The following is a 20,516-nucleotide window of genomic DNA, read 5'->3' on the forward strand; positions in this document are numbered from 1 at the left end:
CAGATGTTCCAAGCTGTCCTGGGATTTCTTGGGATAGTGCAGCCATTCAAGGATTCATCAAATTTAGTAGACTGGATCTAAAAGTGCCCTTCTGCACGTGGAGACAGTTCTGCTAATGATGGCACATCATGCTAGAGCATTGCATGGGAAGAGTAAATTCCAGCAATGTTCTTCCACTTGTGCCAGAACCTCTTTTGGGAGCTTGCAGGTGCATGGAAATGCTCTTGAACCATCTGTGTGATCTTGTGCAAGCCCTAAAACAAGAGTTTAAGCAATAACACAAATGCCACTTTCCTTTCTGCACACAGTTCTTTTGATCCAATCCAGTGTCATGGGTGCTTGTGTTTACATTAGGCTTGGAAACAGCCATTTGTCTAGTTGCCCATGGCAAGCTGGAAGTGTCGCCAGGTAACTAGATAGGGAAACCTTAGAAAAAATGTCTCCATTTTTCTTTGGCATCATTTTTCTTTCCCCCTCCTATGGAATCCCCTGCCTCGGGAGGTCAGGCAGGCGCCAACTTTGTATACCTTCCGGTGCCTCCTAAAAACGCTGTTGTTCCAGGAAGCCTTCTCTTGACAACTAGCCACGGTTCACTTTGCACTTTGCTTCTTTTAAAAATTCTACTTTAATGTGTTTTTATTCTGTTTTTATTCTATTTTATCTTGTACTCAGCTCCAAAAAAACCTACACCAACAAACTCGGTGCCGGAAACCACCAAGAGCCATCCCAGGGATGGCGAAAATGCCCCCCCTCCCCCCCGATGGGCACGGACTCCCCCCGTAGAGCTCCGTGCCCGGTTGCTCAGTTCCGCTACTCACACGGAGGAGGGAGGACCCAGGAGCAAGTGGCACACTGCCCACAGATCTCAAGGTTTTCACGGGACTGCAGGAAAAATTGGGTTAAGTGCAGTGCCATTTATCCAGGGACATTTGAGAGGTCGCTCTGGTTGACCCCTGGATCACCTATACGTCATTTGGATGCCCAGGGATGATCTCAAGCCGACCTTGGGTTAACTGGCTGGTGTAGACATGGCCCAAATGAGCTTCAGCCCAAAAATGGTTGCTGGGGAGTAAAAAGCAGCTCATTCTTAAAGTCCGTTGGGGCAAGAGGACTTGAGCGGTGATGGGCTTTTGCCACTCACCAGGCATTTTGGGTGCTGCAGCCTCTGTTGATTTCAATTGCACCATTGATTGTACCATTGCCATGTTGTACCATTGTACTGTTACATCATTGTAGCATTGTAGCATTTTAAAAAATTAATGAGGGGGAAATTAAAAGCTCCTCTTCCAATAAGTTTGGTAGTTTGGTTTTCCCCTGGGGAAAACCAGAAAATTCTCTGTAATCCAATCCCCAAACAGATTCCGCACCACCAAGTTCTGTTCTGGAAATTACGTTGGAAGTACAGGTTGGAATGTGATTTATTCTGAAACGATCAGTGTAAATAACAAATGGAGGGTTACAGTGGTGGCCAAAAATGTTCTGTTTCACAAAATTCAAATGTTTATATATCAATTGAAAGAGAATTTAATACTGAATTCAATACAAAAAACAGAATGCAAATATCTGCAGTACAAAAAAAGTTATACGTACTTTAGTCTAAAAACAAACAGGTGTGATTGAGTGAAGAAGCAGATTGGAATTGCAAACCCTACTGGCCAATCACAGTCCTTGTTCTGGGGACCAATCACATGGCAGTAGCTGCGATACATCATGTTTCAAGTTGGGGAAAGTCAGTTTTGTTGTTTGTTCTGTAAACTGAAGTGCAATTGGAGATTGTGTGACTATTTGAAGTATTTCTCAAATTAAAAGCGTACGTACGTACATCATAAATAGAGCAATGGAACCAAAGAAAAGAGTTGATTGGACACCCAGGAAAAGAAGCAGGATTATTGTATTACGTGAATCAGATCTTTCAGTTGATATACAAACATTTGAAATTCGTGAAACAGAACATTTTCTATAAGCATGCAAAGTTGCAAAAGATGAAAATTTTCAAAAGTGTCCACAATTTTGGCCACCACTGTATAAGTAGAAGCAAAGCCGTCCATTCCACCACCACCACCACCCACTCACACACTTTGGCTTATAGCTATCATTTACAAGGCTACCATTCTGTTCATCTCCTCTGCATTGGCTCAAAGATATGATTATAAAGAAAATTTCTTCATGCGATAATCATTTTTGAAATAGTACAAGACATTAATATTTAATTTCAAAAGTGTTCTTAATTGAGTGTAAATGTAATTACTACTGAGCTATGTGATCTAAAATTTGAAAACTGCAATTTCGCTAAACCTGATTAAAAACCCTGAACGATTATCACATTTTCATATGTTTTGTATACTTTAAATTGCAATCCAGTCACATTTGAGAATCACAGCGTGTCAAAGAAAATGAAAACAAGGTTTTATAAATGGGTTGCTAAAGGCCTCCTTTGAATAGATTTAAAATATGAGTTAATAATGCAAGCAGCAATCTCATAATAACTCTGAAAAGTTATATTGTTAGGAAATTACAGCAATTCTGAACAAAAAGAGGAAAGAACAGTTAATATGTTTAAACATTAGTCTTTCAAATAAGGAATCTTTAATAAGTTTCTCAGCAAGTGGTATTTGGACAACAATTGCCACTTTTGCATGTTCCATATTTTGAGGAATACTGCGGGGTTCATACAACATGTTAACCCATGGGCAACTAAAATGATTAAGGGACTGGAGCATCTCCACTATGAGGGAAGGTTACATCAACTGTGATATTTTAGTTTGGAAAAAAGGAGGCTAAGGGGAGACATGATAGAGGTGTACAAAATTATGCATGGAATGGAGAATGTGGATAGGGAGACATTTTTCTCCCTCTCTCAAAATACTAGAACCTGGGGTCATACCATGAAGCTGATTGGTGGGAGATTCAGGACAAATAAAAGAAAGTACTTCTTCACACAGCACATAGTTAAATCATGGAACTCACTACCACAAGATGTAGTGATGGCCACCAATCTGGATGGCTTCAAAAGGGGGTTGGATAAATTTCTGGAGGCAAAGGCTATCAATGGCTACTAGCCCTGATGGTTGTGTGCTACCTCCAGTATTCAAGGCAGTAAGCGTGTGAGCACCAGTTGCTGGGGAACATGGGTGGGAGGGTGCTGTTGCACCATGTCCTGCTTGTTCGTCCTTGTCCAATGGCTGGTTGGCCACTGTGTGAACAGAGTGCTGGACTAGATGGAACCTTGGTCTGACCCAGCATGGCCCTTCTTATGTTCTTATGCTGTGAATTAATTTGGACTTTGGACCAAAAAAATAAGTGTTCATGGGCCAATGGTTCACGTTCCAATGGTGTTCATGGGGCAATGGTTCACGTGGTCAATGAGTGTTTCTTACCTTTTTACCCATTGGAGGCTAATTGTAGGAGATTTCTATGGAATGCTTTGAATGAAGAGAGCCATGTAAGGGCAGAGGGGTGCGCATGCGGGGTATTGCAAAAGAAATTGCAGCTTGAGATCGAAAAATACAGAATGAGAAAGGGACATGTCAGTGAGCAAGCTGAGACCTAGCTATGTGCTCTGGAACCATCTTGGGTTCCAAGATGAAGGGCAGTGAGCTTGCTGCCTGCTAAGAGCTTATGATGCTTGCCTCTGCCTAGGGCCTAATAGTATATTTGAAAATGCATACAGTTCTACGAACTGCCATAAGTTTCCAGTGTTTTCCAAAAAGAAGCTGAACCTTGGAAACTAGTGCTTCTGGAACTCCTCTGCTTGGGAGGTAGACGGCATAAAACAATGTCTTGTGTGTTTCCAAACCCACCCACCCATGTTTAGTTTAATTTTGTTTTTAAACAGAACAAAACAAGTTTTAGGATAATAATAAACAGCCTAGTTTCTCCTCTTCCATCTTGCATTTTGTACACTTCTGTGTTCAGTTTACAGTCCAGTCTCAGCTTGTGTATCGTTGCCGGAAGCCTAGGATGCCTCCACCTTGTATCCCTGTTTTTCTAACTCCGCTCTTAACCAATTGGAGAAATCATCTTCAGCATTGTTGACATCCATGCTGCCCTCTGACAGGTGTGCATCAAAGCCAGCCCAGTCTTCTTTGCCTGCGAACACCTTAAACTTCTCACCCTATTCCAGAACCCCCAAATCCATAGCCTTCTTCTCCAATATCTTTAGCCTCCTCCCAGCCTTTCAGTGAATCGCATGCTACTGTTCTGTTTGGGAATGAGAGAATTATGGTGTAATCAAATGACTGATGAATAAAAGGCCCTTGGCGTTACTGCTCACAAGCACCCAGCACCAACTCCTTCCCCTCTGGCTATTTACAGCAGCCTCTTTCAGGACTCACCTCCTATATCAGTATGCCTATCTACATCAGTTGCTGGGGAAAATGACTAAGAGGATGCCATTGCAATCATGTCTTACTTGTGGGCTTTCTATAGGCAGCTGGTTGGCTATTGTGTGAACAGAATACTGGACTAGATGGACCCTTGGTCTGATCCAGCAGGGCTCCTCTTTACACTGTTACCATTTTCTCGTGGTTGCTTTTGTGTTTACCTCAGAAGAAAAGGGAAAAATATCACTGAAGCCTCTTGTCCTCCTTGACCCTTTTGTCTTCCTTTGGCCTGGGGGCCAGAGAATGCCTTTTAAATGCCAGACCTATGCAGAAATGTCGAGCACCTACATATGTGCTCTCTGTATGGCCATCATTCCATTTAAAGTGGGCTTTACAGGGCATTTACCTCTGTCTTTTCAGTGCACATGGTGAGAATTTCAGTCCAATTTCATGACTGTGTTTTTGTAGCCATGATGTGATACTGCTTCCAGGTGAATTAATACAGAATACAAGGGTTTCATTTTGTGTATGTTATGTCAGTGAATAATGGTCTGCATTGAAAAGGGGCAAGAGCAGATCATCTTGGAGAAACTTAAGGGGAGAAATGGAAGAATGTAGCAACAGCCATTTATGACTTCCATTTGCACACCTCCGTCTGTGTGTGACTTGAAATATTTAAATATTTTCTTGCAATTTGTTTAAGTATGTAGCTTGAAGGAAAGGAAAGGAACCTCTTGTGCATGCACTGAGTCATTACTGACTCTTGGAGGGACGCCAGCTTTTGCTGACGTTTTCTTGGCAGGCCTTATAGCGGGGTGGTTTGCTGTTGCCTTCCCCGGCCGTGATTACCTTTCTCCCAGCTAACTGGGTACTCATTTTACCGACCTTGGGAGGATGGAAGGCTGAGTCGACCCGAGCCAGCTGCCTGAAACCAGCTTCCGCTGGGATCGAACTCAGGCCGTGGGGAGAGTTTCAGCTGCAGAAACTGCTGCTTTACCGCTCTGCGCCACACGAGGCTCATGTAGCTTAGGAAAAGCTAATTAATGAGGTGCTCATGAATGAGCAGTGAGGAACTTTAGACTTGCTTGCTCCTTTCTCCTGCCTCCTTGTGCTCATCGGTTTCCTCGTTTGCCATCTCGGATGCACAGGCAAGCTATGGCTTGCTGCAAGCCAACAACAAGGGGAGATAATCACCATGTGTGAGCGAAGGTGGGAGAAGGCATTTCACCCTATTCAGACAACACACTAAGCCATGGTGGTTAAACATTTTGAGCTAAACATTATGGCTTAGTATGTTGTGTGAACCATTCCTAACCATAATGTCTACATATACACAGTACACACTCACTGCAAAAGTGTTCGTGGCCTAACCATCGCATAGTGTGTTGTCTGAATAGGCCCAGTACGAAAGATTAAGTTTCCTCGATGCTTCCGGAACACCAAACTGTTGTTTGACGCTACATTTAAAACACCCCAATGTTTTGTTTTGGGCAAGCTTCAAGAAATTCACTGCCTCTTTCCTATTGCAAGAATGATTTGAAACCCTTAATATTAATGGATGTATCCTGGCAAGAGGCTGTAAAAAGAACACTCATATTGCCAAGCAGAAATTTGTAGCAGAAACAATTGAATTTGTGGGCTTTGCTAAACCTACCTTTAAATCCCGGCGTGTGGAGGGGCCAGCCTGTGCTAGAAGTCGTGCGGGCTGTTGCTCCTGTCTACATGTGACATGTGATGGGGTAAAGGAAAGCCCCGTCGCATCGGTCATTTTTTTAAAAAACATTTAAAGGGGCCATGTGCGCAGGAGCGCACCAATGATAAGGTAGGCTTTTTTTATATAAAAAAGGGTTCCCCGCTCCCCCCTGCCCCCGATTTCCCTCCCCGCGATGTCCGATGCCCCCCACCCCCCGCCATGTCCAATCGCCCGCCCGCCATGTCCGATGCCCCCTCCGCCCCCCCAGCCACGATCTCCCCACCCTGGCTCCACTCTTCCTCCCCATCTCTCCTGCCGGGTCCGCTCTTCCCCCCCCAGGCCCCATCTCTCCCCCCTGCGATTCTCTCCCCCCAGCCCGATGGGCACAGCGCTCCTATGGAGCGCTGTGCCCAGTGCGCAGCTTCTCCCGGCTACTTGTGTAGCCGGGAAAAGCCACGGAAACGGCTAGACCTTCCACAGCCCCAGGCTCAGCTCGGGGCTGCGGAAATACCAGGCCACAAACAGTGCCAGTTATCCCGGGCCAAGGGAAGGTTTAGCCCGGGCTGACCCCAGGATCCCCTGTGCGTCATCTGGATGCACAGGGGTGAGTCCAGGTATCAGCCCGGGCTAAACCCTCATCTAGCAATGGCCAGTTTCTCACACGTGGCTGTAAGAGCTCTCTCTTAGGGCTTCAATTATGGTACATTTTGACATGTTTTAGGGAAGAAGTGGATTATAGATTTCAGAGGTGTTCTGTCTATCTAAAGAAATTATATTTTCTGATGTTGGCATGGTATAATGGTTGGCATACACTTTCCTGAACTCTGATGACATGTCACTGATTGATTTATAAGGCTCTACTTTGAAGATACATGGTTGAGCTAGGTGGCTGTGGCTGTGGCTTTCTAAGCTGCCTCAATATATGTAAAGCGCTCTGGCAGTTTTGGAGGAAGAGCAGGGCAAATGTGTAAAATAGCATTAATAAATCAGATGACATCTTCTGTTTGTATCTAGTTACCACTCTGCATAGATACTATATGGTGGGTAACTCATATAACCCATTGGCCCCATACTACATGGGCCAATGATTTCCCTCCCCCTAGTGGTAATAATGATAAACAGATCTCTAGTAGAAAATTATAAATTATTGATTTTACCATCAATGTAATCATTGTATATGAATTGCATGGACAAGTCCTCATTCTGTCTAGTAGGTGTATTCAGTAGCCAGTAGTCTCCAGCCATCAAAAAACATATTCTGGTCATTAGTGGCCACTTTTCCTGTTAACAGCAACAAAAGTTAGGGATATCAGAAGAATCCATCCAGGGAGAGGCATTCGCTGAGTTTTCACCAGCTCGATGCCTCCAGACTCCAGTTCGCTTCCCCCCAAGCTGACCCAACTCAATCTGCATCAAATCAGGCTAGCTCTCAGATTTCCAGAGGTTCCACCCCTTATAAATAGAAAGTACCACCAATTGCAGTTGTGATTTGCACAGATTCAGCACAGATTCAGCAAAGTATGGTAGGAATGCACAAATTGATGGAATTTCAGTTGTAATTTGTACAAATTGTGGCCGCAGTTTGTCCAACTCTCTATTTACGAGGGGGAAGAAACTGAAAAATGTTCCTGGATTTTTGGAAAATCTCATGGCTCGGCTCACAAATGCAAGTCAAGCAGGGGGCATCCATCGGGCCCAAAAAAGACTGGATCTTTAAATGACAGACAACTCTACAAAAGATTAGCTCTTCACTTTATGGATATAAATGGTGACAATCATTTGAAATGATTAAGTCCATTCCCTCATCAGAAGCTGCCAAATGCACTATCAGTTAAACTCTTAATAGAAGCAAGAGAATAAGGCCATTGCTAGACGAGCTGATACCCGGACTCACCCCTGTGCGTGAAGATGACACACAGGGGATCCTGGGGTCAGCCCAGGCTAAACCCTCTCTTGGCCAGGGATAACCGGCACCGGTTGTGGCCCCGATATTTCCGCAGCCCTGGGCTGAGCCCGGTTCCGTGGCTTTTCCCCGCTACGCAGCTTACTCGCGAGAAGCTGTGCCCATAGGGCGGGGGGGGAATCGCGGGGGAGATGGGGGCCAGGGGGGGGGGAAGAGTGGAGCCAGGGTGGGGAGATCTCGACCAGGGGGCGGAGGGGGCATCGGACATGGCGAGCAGATGATCGGGCAGGCATGGCGGGCGGGGGGCAATCGGGCAGGGGGGGCATCTGACATGGCGGGCGGGCAGGGGAAGGAGAACAGGGCCAGGGGGGGAGATCGCGGATGGGGGGGAAGGAGAATGGGGCCAGGGGGGGAGATCGCGGATTGGGGGGGGGAAGGAGAATTTTTTTAAAAAAAACAAACCCCACTTACCTTTCCTTTCCTGGCTCCTGTGCTGCTGCTGCCACTTTAAAAGTAAAAAAAAAACCCACTGGCAGCTGCAATGGCTCTCCTCCAGAGCTCATCGCGGCTCGCGTGTGAATAAGGGCAAGATCTCGCGTTACTCATAACACGAGGTCTCCCCTCCTCTCCCCCGGATTTTCCACAGGGTCTAGCAAAGGCCTAAGTTTCTATTATGAGTCATTAGGGTGCTTTGTTTTTCTTTCATTGTCCAGGGCACCATTTTATCATTCAAACATTAAAAAAAGAAGCACAAAAGAGGTCTCAACAGCTCGGACATTTCAGGCAGATTTAACTATGGCCTTGTGAATTAAGATATCTGTATTCCTTTTGCAGTAAAGTTTCCACACTGTGTTTGTTTTCGGCATCTGTTTTGTTCCCTTGCCTTCTTCTGTTCAAGGCCCCCTAATTCTTGCCATGATTTTACAGTAGAGAATCACTAAATAGAAAAAGAGAAAAAAAGTGTATGGGCAAATGTTGCTAAATGTCATTTCATGTCATTGAACAAACAGATGTTTCAAATGATGACATTGATGTCCCCATGTAAGAATAACTGCAAATCTGCTTTAATTAATGAATTACTATTTTTAACTTTGATACCCTTCCTTTTCTGCAAGGATTCTGTCTGGATTCAGCTTCAGTTTGTTTTTTCTCATCCAGCCCATTACCGTCTCCAAGCATTCATTCAGACGAGATACACTATCTTTAGTTGATGCTGTTATTGAAGGCATAGAGAAATATATTTGGGTGTCATCAGCATACTGATAGCACCCCACCCCATGCCTCCGGATGATCTCTCCCAGCGGTTTCATGTAGATGTTAAACAGCATTGGGGATAGGATGGCACCTTGTGGTATGCCATACAACAGCTCCTTTTTTGAGGAGCAACTATCCCCAAGCATCACCATCTGAAATCTACCTGAGAGGTAGGACCAGAACCACTGGAGCACAGTGCCCCTAATTCCCAAACCCCTCAGGTGTTCCAGAAGGATACCATGGTCAATGGTATTGAAAGCCACTGAAAGGTCCAAAAGTACTAGCAGGGTCACACTCCCCCTGTCAATACTCATGCAGAGATCATCCACTAAGGCGACCATAGCTGTCTCAACTCCGTATTCTGCCCTAAAGCCTTAAAACTTGGTGCCCCACGATGCTGAGAACCATCCTGGGGATGGCGAAAATGCTGCTCTCCCACCCCCGCATGGGCCCGTTTGAAGAGCCTCACTACTTGCGGGGAGGAGGGAGGACCCGAGAGCGCTCTTCACACTGCCCACGTTTCTTGGGGTTGTCCTGGAACCACGGGGAAAATCAGGATAACTACGGTCCCGGTTATCCCAGGACAACTGAGAGGTCATCCCCAGTTGACCCAGGGATCTCCTGTGTGTCATTTGGACGTTCAGGGATGACCTCAAGCTGACCCTGGGATAATTGTCTGGTGTAGATTAGGCCATAGAGATATATAACAGGGATACATAATTATAATCATAGACTCATTATACACAGACATGTAATGTCACAGAGTCGAAGGTGGAATACATGATCCTCTTCCTCTCAATTTTATCCTCACAAAGTCACCCAAATGGGGATTTGAACCCTGGTCTCCCAAGTCCTAGTCCGACACTGTAACCGCTACACCACACTGGTCCCACAGCTTAGCAATTTAACTTTTTGAACCACCTTAGATGGCTCAGAATGCCTGTTTACTTTTATTTTAAAAATCAACATCAGCAACAAGTAACTTGTGAGCACTTTCTTTTATCCCTGCCCCCCATGAAAACAAAATCCCGTGACATGTATTCTTCTCACTCAGCCATTTAAGATGTGTGTGGGTATGTGTGTTCGTGAAAGATTTGGTTTCTCCTAGCATGAGCAGCATTAAGAATAATTATACAAGCATTTATAATCTCCTTTTTGGTGCTAATGGAACATGAGTGCATAACCTTTAAAACTTATGCAATGAAATGCAAATATATTAATCTTTCATTACACTCTTCCTTCAATCTTGATCTCAGCAGCTATGTTTATTAGCTTAATATGCTGGAAGGCATGAAACATTAGCGTCTGACAATTGTTGTCTGAGCTTTATTGCAAAAGAAACCCCATGAAGTTGGGTCAAGCCATTGAAACCAAGCCTTCCATTATGTAACCTCATGATTTCTGAGATCAGCTAATTCTCTTTTAGTTTATTTCATCCATTTGGATGGCAGAGGCAAGCAGAGATCGGTTCTCAGTGGCTGCACCATAGTTGTAGAATTGTCTCCCCCTAAAGACCTGCCAAAGCACCAGCTTTGGAAAACATTTTCCAAAAAAGCCACAATAACTTATCTACGCTGACTTTTGGCAGGGTGGGTTGATTATTTAAGGATCTGAAATTTCACAGGGCAACCCTATACATATTTACTCAAACATACCTCTCATGGGGTCTTACTCTCTGCTATGTGTATTAGGATCGCAGCCTTGGTTTGTTTTACTATTGCAGCACTATAACCTGCCCTGCAACCTAGCCAGAAATCTCTACCTATAAAGCAGAAAGTATGTGTGTGAAATATGTCCTGAAATATTTACCCACTTCCACATATGGTACTGCTGTTCACCCAGACAAGTCTTTGTGGACGTGGATCAGAAAACATCTAAAAACATGAATTTTGAGGTTTTAAGTATTTTTAAAGAATTTGATAAAAACCTAGGTTTACTCCTACAACTCCCAGCATGCCTGGGGTGGGAGGCCAGATTTACTGGCCTTTGGCGGACATTGTGATTCCTAAGGTAAGTCTAGAGCAGTCAACCCAATTCCAGATAAAAAGAAACAACCCACATAAATGGGCTGCATCCATTTGCGGTGCCTCCTCCCACCTGCCATGTGTGGTTTTAAAATCATAACTAGATGCAACAGTGTGACTTCAAGTCAGCCCTGGCCAGGCATTGAGGGGGTGGGGAGAGAGAGAGAGAGAGAGAAAAGAAACTAATTTAATTTGTTTTAAAGTTACCTCACAGGCCTAGGACTGGCCTACCTTGCAGAGTTGTTGTGAGGGTAAGAGAGGGGAAAAAGAAATGAGTTTAATTTGTTTAAAGGCTACCTCACAATCCTAGCACTGGCCTATTACTTTAAGATGCCTACCTCACAGACATATATCTTAGGGGGGCCGAGCAACGCCAGATAGAAACTTGAAATTTGGCACGCTAATAGGTCTAGCTGTACAATGTACTAGAAAAACCTAAAACCATTAATTAAACAATTGTTTATTGTTTTTAATTGATGGTTTTATGTAATACTATATAGTTCAGATGTTCTTGAAGTATACTGGACAGCTTTGGTACATAATATATTAAAGACACCTTAAGCAATTACCTGTATGTGACCACTGATAGTGGAACTATCTGCAGTCTTTCCAACCCTTTTCCCCAGTTCACCACTTTTAATCTCAAGGGGTTAGGCTTAGTTTCTTTTGCTTCTCTAGAAAAACCTAAAAACATGAAATTTTGGATTTAAAATCTTTTTAAAGTATTTAATAAAAATCAGAGGCTTGTGCCTACAACTCCCAGCATGCCTTGGGTGGAACTCCCAAGAGTCTTCTCTTGCCACCAAACTATGACACATGGTCATGATGAGTACAAATTGCTATTATTCCTTCAGGACATTCCATAAATAAAATTAACTTCAGCAGGAGATATTGAAAATTGCTGTATCCTCTATGTGGCTCCATAGCAGTGGCATAATCCCACCAGCACCATAAGGTGGTGGGTTGACCATTTAACTAAATAATAATAATAGTAGTAGTAGTAGTAGTAGTAGTAATAATAATAATAATAATAATAATAATAATAATAATATGCCATGGTGTGTTTTCAGAGCACATGTATACAACAGTTCACTGCGTCCACTGAGATCTGCTTCCCTATTATATGTTATTCAGATATCTGGGCAATGCTGAGTATATTTTGAAAACATATTCTTAGGTTTGCATCTTTTTTAGCTGGTAGAAAGGGTGTTGTGTGTCCTGATACTTTTTGAAATTTAGACGGCTGCTCCAGGCAAGACATGATGGGAGGTGTAGGCATTTCAGGTAAAACAAAAAATGTGGTTTATCACGAAGCTCTAATTTAAAATACAGTTCTTAGTAACACAATTTTCCATTTATTCTAACAAAACAATTTACTAACTCAACCAAACTAAAAAAAACACAACCAACCTAAAGATGAATAAGTTGCAGAGAAATTTATTATTTATCAAATAAATGTTATAAACATTATTCACGGACCCGAGCAACAACGGGCATATCAGCTACTGTACAATAAATGTGTGTTGGGAGATGTAACCTATCAACAGCAGATATATGTAGTAGTAGTAGTAGTAATATAGTATTGACAACAGTGAAAGCAAAGTGGTATGGTTAGATACACAGTGCTGGTAATAGATCTGCAGGTGTGTTCTTATCTACACAGGTACATACATACACCTGACGGATACATGTTAGAATGTTTAACTTTGAGCCATGGTGTGCTGCAACAGAAAATGGGATATACAAGTGTTGAAAGAGTAAAGATACCATACCAAGGACTAGAGTATTTGAATATGGGGTTTATTACAAAAGCATTATAATGAGTGCATGGAGATAAAATGAGACTGGCAGTTATTTGGTTAAATATGAGGTAGGATGTGTAAGTTATGAAGGAGGAGGGAAATAGACACGTGAGTGGTGTGGTGGGGCTGGAGATATTGGGGGCAGGCTGAGCCCTAGTAAGCTCCCCTTGAGCCTAGTATGGTACAGAACTGGAACAGAACAAAAAATCTGGGTGCTCCTTGAACCCTCCAAGCTGGTCCCAAAAAATGTATGTAGTGTGTGTGTGATGCAGGTAGGAAGATGTGAAGGATCCTTTTTGAACAAGAGGGCCTGTATATGTTTTGCAGTGCACTGAATGTCAATTTCTCTGACTTTGGATACATTTGCCAAACATTGGTCTCAGTTGGAACACTCCCTCACCCTGGCCAGGCTATTGGGTACAATTATCTTTGAGCACCACATGTGATGTTCATTGGGTGAATGCAATTAATGTGCATAGTTTTGTTGTGTAAACAGCAGCTGTGGGGGAATCCTGAGCAACCTAGGGGCCGTGGGGCTGAAGGAGGAATTTAACCCTTTCTGTCCCTGCCATAGTCTAGACAAAAACTCCTCTCTCAGAAACTGCTACTTGTTTTTCAAGGGAAGCTTCCATTGGCTGCTCAGGCTTCCCTGCGGCTGCTAATTTAGATAAACAAAAACTGTGCATTTATTTATTTATTTATTTATTTACCATACTTATACCCCGCTCCTCAGCCAAAAAAGGCTCTCGGAGCGGCTTACACTTAGCAAAAAAGACAGTCCCTGCCCTCAGGCTTACAATCTAATAAAGACATGACACACAAGGAAAAGGAGTCAAGGAGGGAGGGAGGGAGGATTACATTACATTAAATTACATTCACCCAACTAATGTCATGTTGTGTTTTGCCCTGAGTGCCTTCATGATTTTGAGGATTTACATAGAAGTGGTTTTGCTCAGCTAACTTAATGCTGCCAGAGGTAGTGCAGAGGCTTGTAACGAAATGTCTTAAGGCCATTGCACTGGCCTTATTATTATACTGGCAGCCAGCTGTGTTACTGCTTTCCCAGGACTTTGAAGCTGTTAAATTTTAACATTGTTGTTCGTGGTGTTGTCCTGTTCGCCTCCCTGTGTTTAGGAAGTGTGGGATACTAATTGTTTCAATAAGTAACAACAAGTAATGCAGCAGAATGAAAGTATCGCTTCGATCAGCAGGAACAAAATTCGCCAAAATTCAGTTTTAGAATTCCATTGGCCACCCAGTTGTGCAATTTCAGTGTTATCTTCTAAGGCAAGAGCTGCTGTGTGATTAAGTACCATGTGCAATTATGAACCCACATCATCCAGAGTGCTGCGAGGAAGAAGGATGATGCAAAACTCAGGGAGGGGGGGAATACATGGAAAAATGATTGAAGAAATGTAGATATCTCTAACAAGTGAGCCGTGCTCTATGCTCTAGTCTTTTCCCATAGCACAGTGGACCAAGGGCCACTGGGAGGCTGCCCTTCCTGCTTCCTAGGAATAATATCAAGTCTGGAACGTCCTTTGGTCAGGGAAGGAACAACTGCAGGGAATTCATTGTCCCTCCATTCCAGAAAGACCACTCAGCTCCAACTGCTCGTAGCCCTGGAACTGGAGGAGTAAGGGGAAAGAACCCCATGGACCCCGTCCATCAGCCAAAGAACCACTACTTGCTATTATTCAAATAAATAAATAAATAAAAACACAGATAGATAATTTATTTAGGGTGACCACATGAAAAGGAGGACAGGGCTTCTGTATCTTTAACAGTTGTATTGAAGAGGAAATTCCAGCAGGTGTCATTTGTATATATGGAGAACCTAGTGAAATTTCCTCTTCATCACCACAGTTAAAGCTGCAGGTGCCCTGCCCTCTTTTACATTTGGTCACTCTAGTATAGCTCCTGCAGCTTTCAGGGCACTCAGGGCAATTCCCTTTTCTATGCAACTGTTAAAGATACAGGCGCCCTGTCCTCCTTTTTATATGGTCACCCTAGTTTATTGCTCAGTAGCCAACCAGGCTTTTGCATCAGACTAAAAACATAGAGGAAGAGAGATACATAACATCAGCATATAAGGGGAGGGGGGAAAACAGGCTAATATTATTATTTTATTATTTATTACATTTTTGTGCTGCCCAATAGCTGAAGCTCTCTGGGTGGTTCATAACCATTTAAGCCATAAAATATGAAATAATAAAATACAGATGATAAAATGCAATATAAAAGTTTAAAACTGCAATATAAAAATAAAATAAACAGAAGCAAGCAGGGGGGAAATTACAATATAGTACCTGATAAAAAGAAACTGAAAAAACTAAAATGCTTGGGAGAATAAAAAAGGTCTTCACCTTAGGAATAGGAAAATAAGATATAGCTTAACAGACCAACAACTGATTGTATATTTAAATTCTTTCTTTAGTATAGCTTAAGATAGCTCAATGGCCTATATTGCCATCCTTCGAAATAATATAGCAAAAAAGGTCTCCTGAGTTCAAAGAGCCATTGCAAAGGTACAATATTAAAAATAGATACACATAAAACATTATTCAAGAAGTTGGCATTGTCTGAGTGGTTCTATTCCACCATGACTGGGCTGAAAAGAGATTATTCCAAGTGTTTACCCCTCTTAAAACCTGGAAACTGCTTTTGGATCCACAGTGTATCTGTAACGTCTGAATTATAGCTGTTAATTCTCAAACTGTGGACCAAATTATACAGGTTGTGCAACTGTGTGCAACTTTGCCTCATTTAATGATAAGCAGCTGCAAGGTCATACAAACTTGAACGATAGGCCAATGGGTGCCAGGGAAGTGCTTAATTGTCATGGCCCGACCATAAACACAACAAGAATGCTGTTCTCTGGGGGCACATTTGCTGTCCAAAATCCGCACACCCATTCCCGCTGCTTTTCTCAGTGTAGAACAAAAGAAACTACCTCTGTCTATAAATATTTTTCATGAGGTAAAAAAAGCAGCTGGGAGATGTTTAAAAAACAGCTTGGGAAAAGTAGCACTCAAATGTATATCATGTGCCATCTGGTCTTCACAGTTTCCTTTATGTTATGTCATTCTCTCCGTTATTTCTCCTCCGAGGTATATTGCTTCTACCCTTATGGCATGACATAACTGAATGTCCAGGTGTGGTTACTAGCAGTCAGAAGTTTCCATTCCAGCTCTGCTAAGATTGAGACGTGTTCAATCTGTTCAGGTGTTCCACTTAAATGTAGTTCAGGAGGCAGAAAATGTGGCATCTTTTAAACACTTCCTGAAGACACACGTATTCACTCAGGCTTTCCCTGGGCCATAAGTAAACTAATTATGTCTTCCATTTTACTGCTCCTTTATCATAGCTGGAAGTGCTTTTATGCTGTATTTTAATTCTGTCTTTATATTATGTTTTTAATGTTGTATTTTAAAGTTGTGAAACGTCGAGAGATTCTATGATATTCAGCGTCATATAAATGTTACGAACAAAATGAATAAATACATAAACACAGGGGAGGGGAGGGGAGGGGAGGGGCATGGCGACCAGGGTGGGGGCAGCATGGTCACCCTTGCTCTCCTTCACCCCATAGTTAAACAAACAAAGAAATGCCCCCAAAGGGCTGGAATGTGCAGAAATAAGATGAGAATTGGTCTGTTCCTGAATTAATTTCCATTCCTCCTCTAGCCTAGCAACATATAGAACCAGGAAAACAAAATCTTCTGTGTGTGTTTTGTGTGTAGCGTATTGGAAGTATGAAAATCATCTCTGGGTGCTTCCAGATGGAGGGCTCTTAACACTACTTATTAGAAGGTATTGTACAGCTGTGCTACCTTTTTCTCAATTGATTGGAAATCACGGAAGAATTCCAAGTGGAAGACAGTGCTGTCTGGACCCCACCTTCCCCATAAAATTCTGTGAAAGTTATGGTGCTATAAAAGCCTCACCTGGAAGCACTCATGTGATACTGCATTAATGATGTGAGCAGCAGGAATGTAAGGGCTTCTCTTCTCTGCCCAGTGCAGAGAAGGGAGTATTGGTTGATCTAACTGGGTCTTCTGAGTGCCCTGCAACCACAAAGCCAAAGCAAACCTCTGATTTCCCTCCAGCTCTAAGCTGGAAGGGGCATGGGCTTGTTTTAGCATTGAGTGGAATCTGCCCCCCTCCCAGTTCAATGTTTGGAGCTGGGGAGGGGGACCAGGTGATTCTCCCTGGACCTATGCTGCAATTCAGTGTTGCAGCACGAAGTCAGAGATAAAGCCCCACTCCATGGTCATGGTGACTACAACTGGTTGGCCACCAAGGCCACAAACAAACTGTGTAGCCCCTCTGCCCAGGCAAAACCTTTTTACAAAATGTTGAGCTTCCTTTCAAACAACTCAAAAAGAGTTCTGAACTTCCTGTAGCTTTCTCCCCACCCCCTTTTTTTTTTACAATAATAACCCTCCAAATAATGGTGTGAAGTATTTGTGGGACTACTTTGTTTAATGGGCCGTTTGTGTTCCAATTTGCATTTGTAGCACCGCAATGAAGCGTTCTTTCCTTGTTGCTTGTGAACGTTACATTCCTGCACTCCTCCCCCTTAGTTGGCGCTGGGTCAGATCTGCCATCGTTTTTCCTTGCAATACAGTGCACAGGATTGTGAGAATGATTGTTCCACTGCTGCTCAGAGACAATGGGCTTTTCCCATGAGGTCATTGTAATTTCATTAAAGATCAAAGGCACAAATGAGGTGAGCTTTTTTTCTTCCTTGGAAGCTGATCAGTTCATAAACACACATTTTTAATTTATATTTATTAGGCTCGCTCTGTGATGCCATAGGTAGTATCGAGGATTAGCAGAACCTTGGTCTGCCAACTTTCTTGCCCGATCCAGCTATTCCGTTTAGGGAGGGATGTGTGAAGAGGCACTCCATGGCATGCAAGATACAGCTCCCCTGGTTCCAAGGGCTTTCCCAGTAATTTAAGTGAAAGAAGCAGTTCTGTTTAGATTAAGACAGTTGGATACAGAGCTGTCCTCTTCCACCCACACACTCAGGTCGTCTGGGAAGAATTTCCTTCAGCCAGCCAAAATTCCTGCATTGAGCAGGGGATTGGACTCGATGGCCTTGTAGGCCCCTTCCAACTCTGCTGTTCTATGATTCTATGAATTAGGTTGACAGGACCTTCTCTTCTGCTGCTCCCAGACTGTGGAATGGTCTGCCGGAGGAGATTCGTCAACTTGACAGTCTTTAGCATTTAAGAAAGCTATAAAGACTGATCTGTTCTGGCAGGCCTATCCAGTGGAATTTTAGGATGTTTTAACAGTGTACATCTATATTTTATAATTACTGTTGTTCCCTGCCTTGATCCAGACGGAGAGGCAGGAAATAATAATTATTATTATCATTATTTAAAATGAAAGGGAAGGAACTATTTATATAGATACTCCATGTGCGTAGTGGAGCACACAGGAGACTCCAAATCAAGGGCAGTAAGTATAGTAAGCAAGCAGTGCTGCATTTAAAATCTCTTCCTCACTCTGGATGCTGCCGATGAAAGTAATCATAGCTCTATTTTAGTGCACACATGTCTTACACATATTATGAAATCCTCAGATATCCCTTGCATATTTAATAGATTAGGTTGAGAAATCTGTTATAGATCTGGAATTATGCCACTTTTAAGGGAGTCTGGAAAGAGTCAAGATTTGAGAGCCAAGGTTGAGAGGTCTGACTCAATACTAACTTGCTTCTTGTTCATCCTTTTGGGAATCTGCCTCTACTGTGCTCCAGAATTGCTTTATTATTGTTATCTGTCCATATTGTCCACCCATAAATATTTTAATGTACAGCCCTGAAAGGCAGCCTAGAAACATTTTAAATGAAATAATTTTTAAAATCAAGCCATTTTCCCATGACAGTCTTAGAAATCAGGATGCATTCAAATTTCAGCCCTTGGAATAGTGTTAAAGGCTACATTTGCATTTCTTTCCTCTGTCTTTTGTTGCTAGGGATCTTCATAGAATACAAAAGAAAGTTGTTCCCATCCCACAGAACCTACAGCCTCAATAGCTCACTGGCAGAGCACATGTTTGGTATTTAATTTCATTTTCTTTAATTTTTTTACCTTTTATATGACTCAATAGCCAAAGCTCTCTGGACAGTTTACAAAAATTGGAAGGAAAGGAACCTCTCGTGCAAGCACTGAGTCATTGCTGACTCTTGGAGGGACGCCAGCTTTCGCTGACGTTTTCTTGGCAGGCCTTATAGCGGGGTGGTTTGCCGTTGCCTTCCCCGGCCATTATTACCTTTCCCTCAGCTAGCTGGGTACTCATTTTACCGACCTCAGGAGGATGGAAGGCTGAGTCGACCTGAGCCGGCTGCCTGAAACCAGCTTCTGCTGGGATCGAACTCAGGCCGTGGGGAGAGTTTCGGCTGCAGAAACTGCTGCTTTACCGCTCTGCGCCACACGAGGCTCATTTACAAAAATTAAATCCTTAAAAATGTAATATTGCACATAATATAAAAAAAACACTGATACACAAACATATAAACAGACAACACATACACTCCTCTGAACAATTTTAACAATCAACAATAAGAAGTCCTACGACCCAATTAAAAATCTTATCAGATGCTGCCAAATGAGATGAGAGTACAGGAATGTCTTAAACTGGCACTAAAAAGATGTTGGTGACAGGTGAGACTTACAGGGAGATCTGGGGACCACCACTGAGAAGGCATCCAGAGGAGGGCCTTAGATGATGAGCATAGTATACAGGTAGGTTTATGCCAGGAGAGGTGCTCTATCAGATACTGCAGTCCCAAGGCATGTAAAGCTTTATAGGTCAAAACTGGCTCAGAAACATACAGGCGTCGAGTACAAGCGGGCCAGAATGCTTGGATCATCTAGTCCCCGTTATCAATCTTGCTGTCATATTTTGCATTAGCTGCAGCTTCTGAATTGTCTTCAAAAGCAGTCCCATGCAATGCGCATGGCAGTAATCTAACTTGGAGGTTACCAGAGCATAGATCACTGAAGTCAGGTTATCCTTGTCCAGATAAGGGCATAGCTGGACTGCCGACCAAAGTTGGTGGAAGGCACTCCATCCCACTAAGGCCACCTGAGCCACCAGTGACAAAGATGGCTCCAGGAGATCCTCCAAGCTACAAACCTGCTCCTTCAGGGGGAGTACCACCCCATCCAGAACAGGTTGAGCAGCCTCATCCAATCAGAAGAACCAGCCAGTAAAAGCATTTTGGTCTTGTCTGGATTGATCTTCAGTTTATTAGCCCTCATCTAATCCATTGCTGCAGCCAGGCACCGATCGAGCTCATCTGCAGCTTCACCTGATGAAGTTGGGAAGAAGAAATAATGCCGCATGCCATCAACATACAGATGACAACACACTCCAAAACTCCGGATGACCACACTCAATGGTTTCATGTAGATGTTGAATAGCATGGGGGACAAAACTGACCCCTGCAGCACACCATAGTGAAGAATCCATGAAGCCGAGCAATATCCTGCAAGCATC

At 43.2% G+C, this 20,516-nt stretch overlaps 2 protein-coding genes across 2 annotated transcripts in view; one reads left to right on the plus strand and one right to left on the minus strand.

The window, feature by feature from the left end:
* Nucleotides 1-20,516, plus strand: part of PGR (progesterone receptor) — a 77,375-nt gene that overhangs the window by 37,680 nt on the left and 19,179 nt on the right. The gene's annotated exons all lie outside the window — the stretch shown is intronic.
* On the minus strand, nt 3,956-5,457 carry SEM1 (SEM1 26S proteasome subunit). Its single transcript, XM_063127385.1, is given in 2 exon segments — nt 3,956-4,174; nt 5,404-5,457. Coding segments are annotated over 2 exon segments (273 nt in total).

This window comes from Elgaria multicarinata, chromosome 5 (genome assembly GCF_023053635.1).
Source record: "Elgaria multicarinata webbii isolate HBS135686 ecotype San Diego chromosome 5, rElgMul1.1.pri, whole genome shotgun sequence".
Lineage (NCBI taxonomy): Eukaryota > Metazoa > Chordata > Lepidosauria > Squamata > Anguidae > Elgaria > Elgaria multicarinata.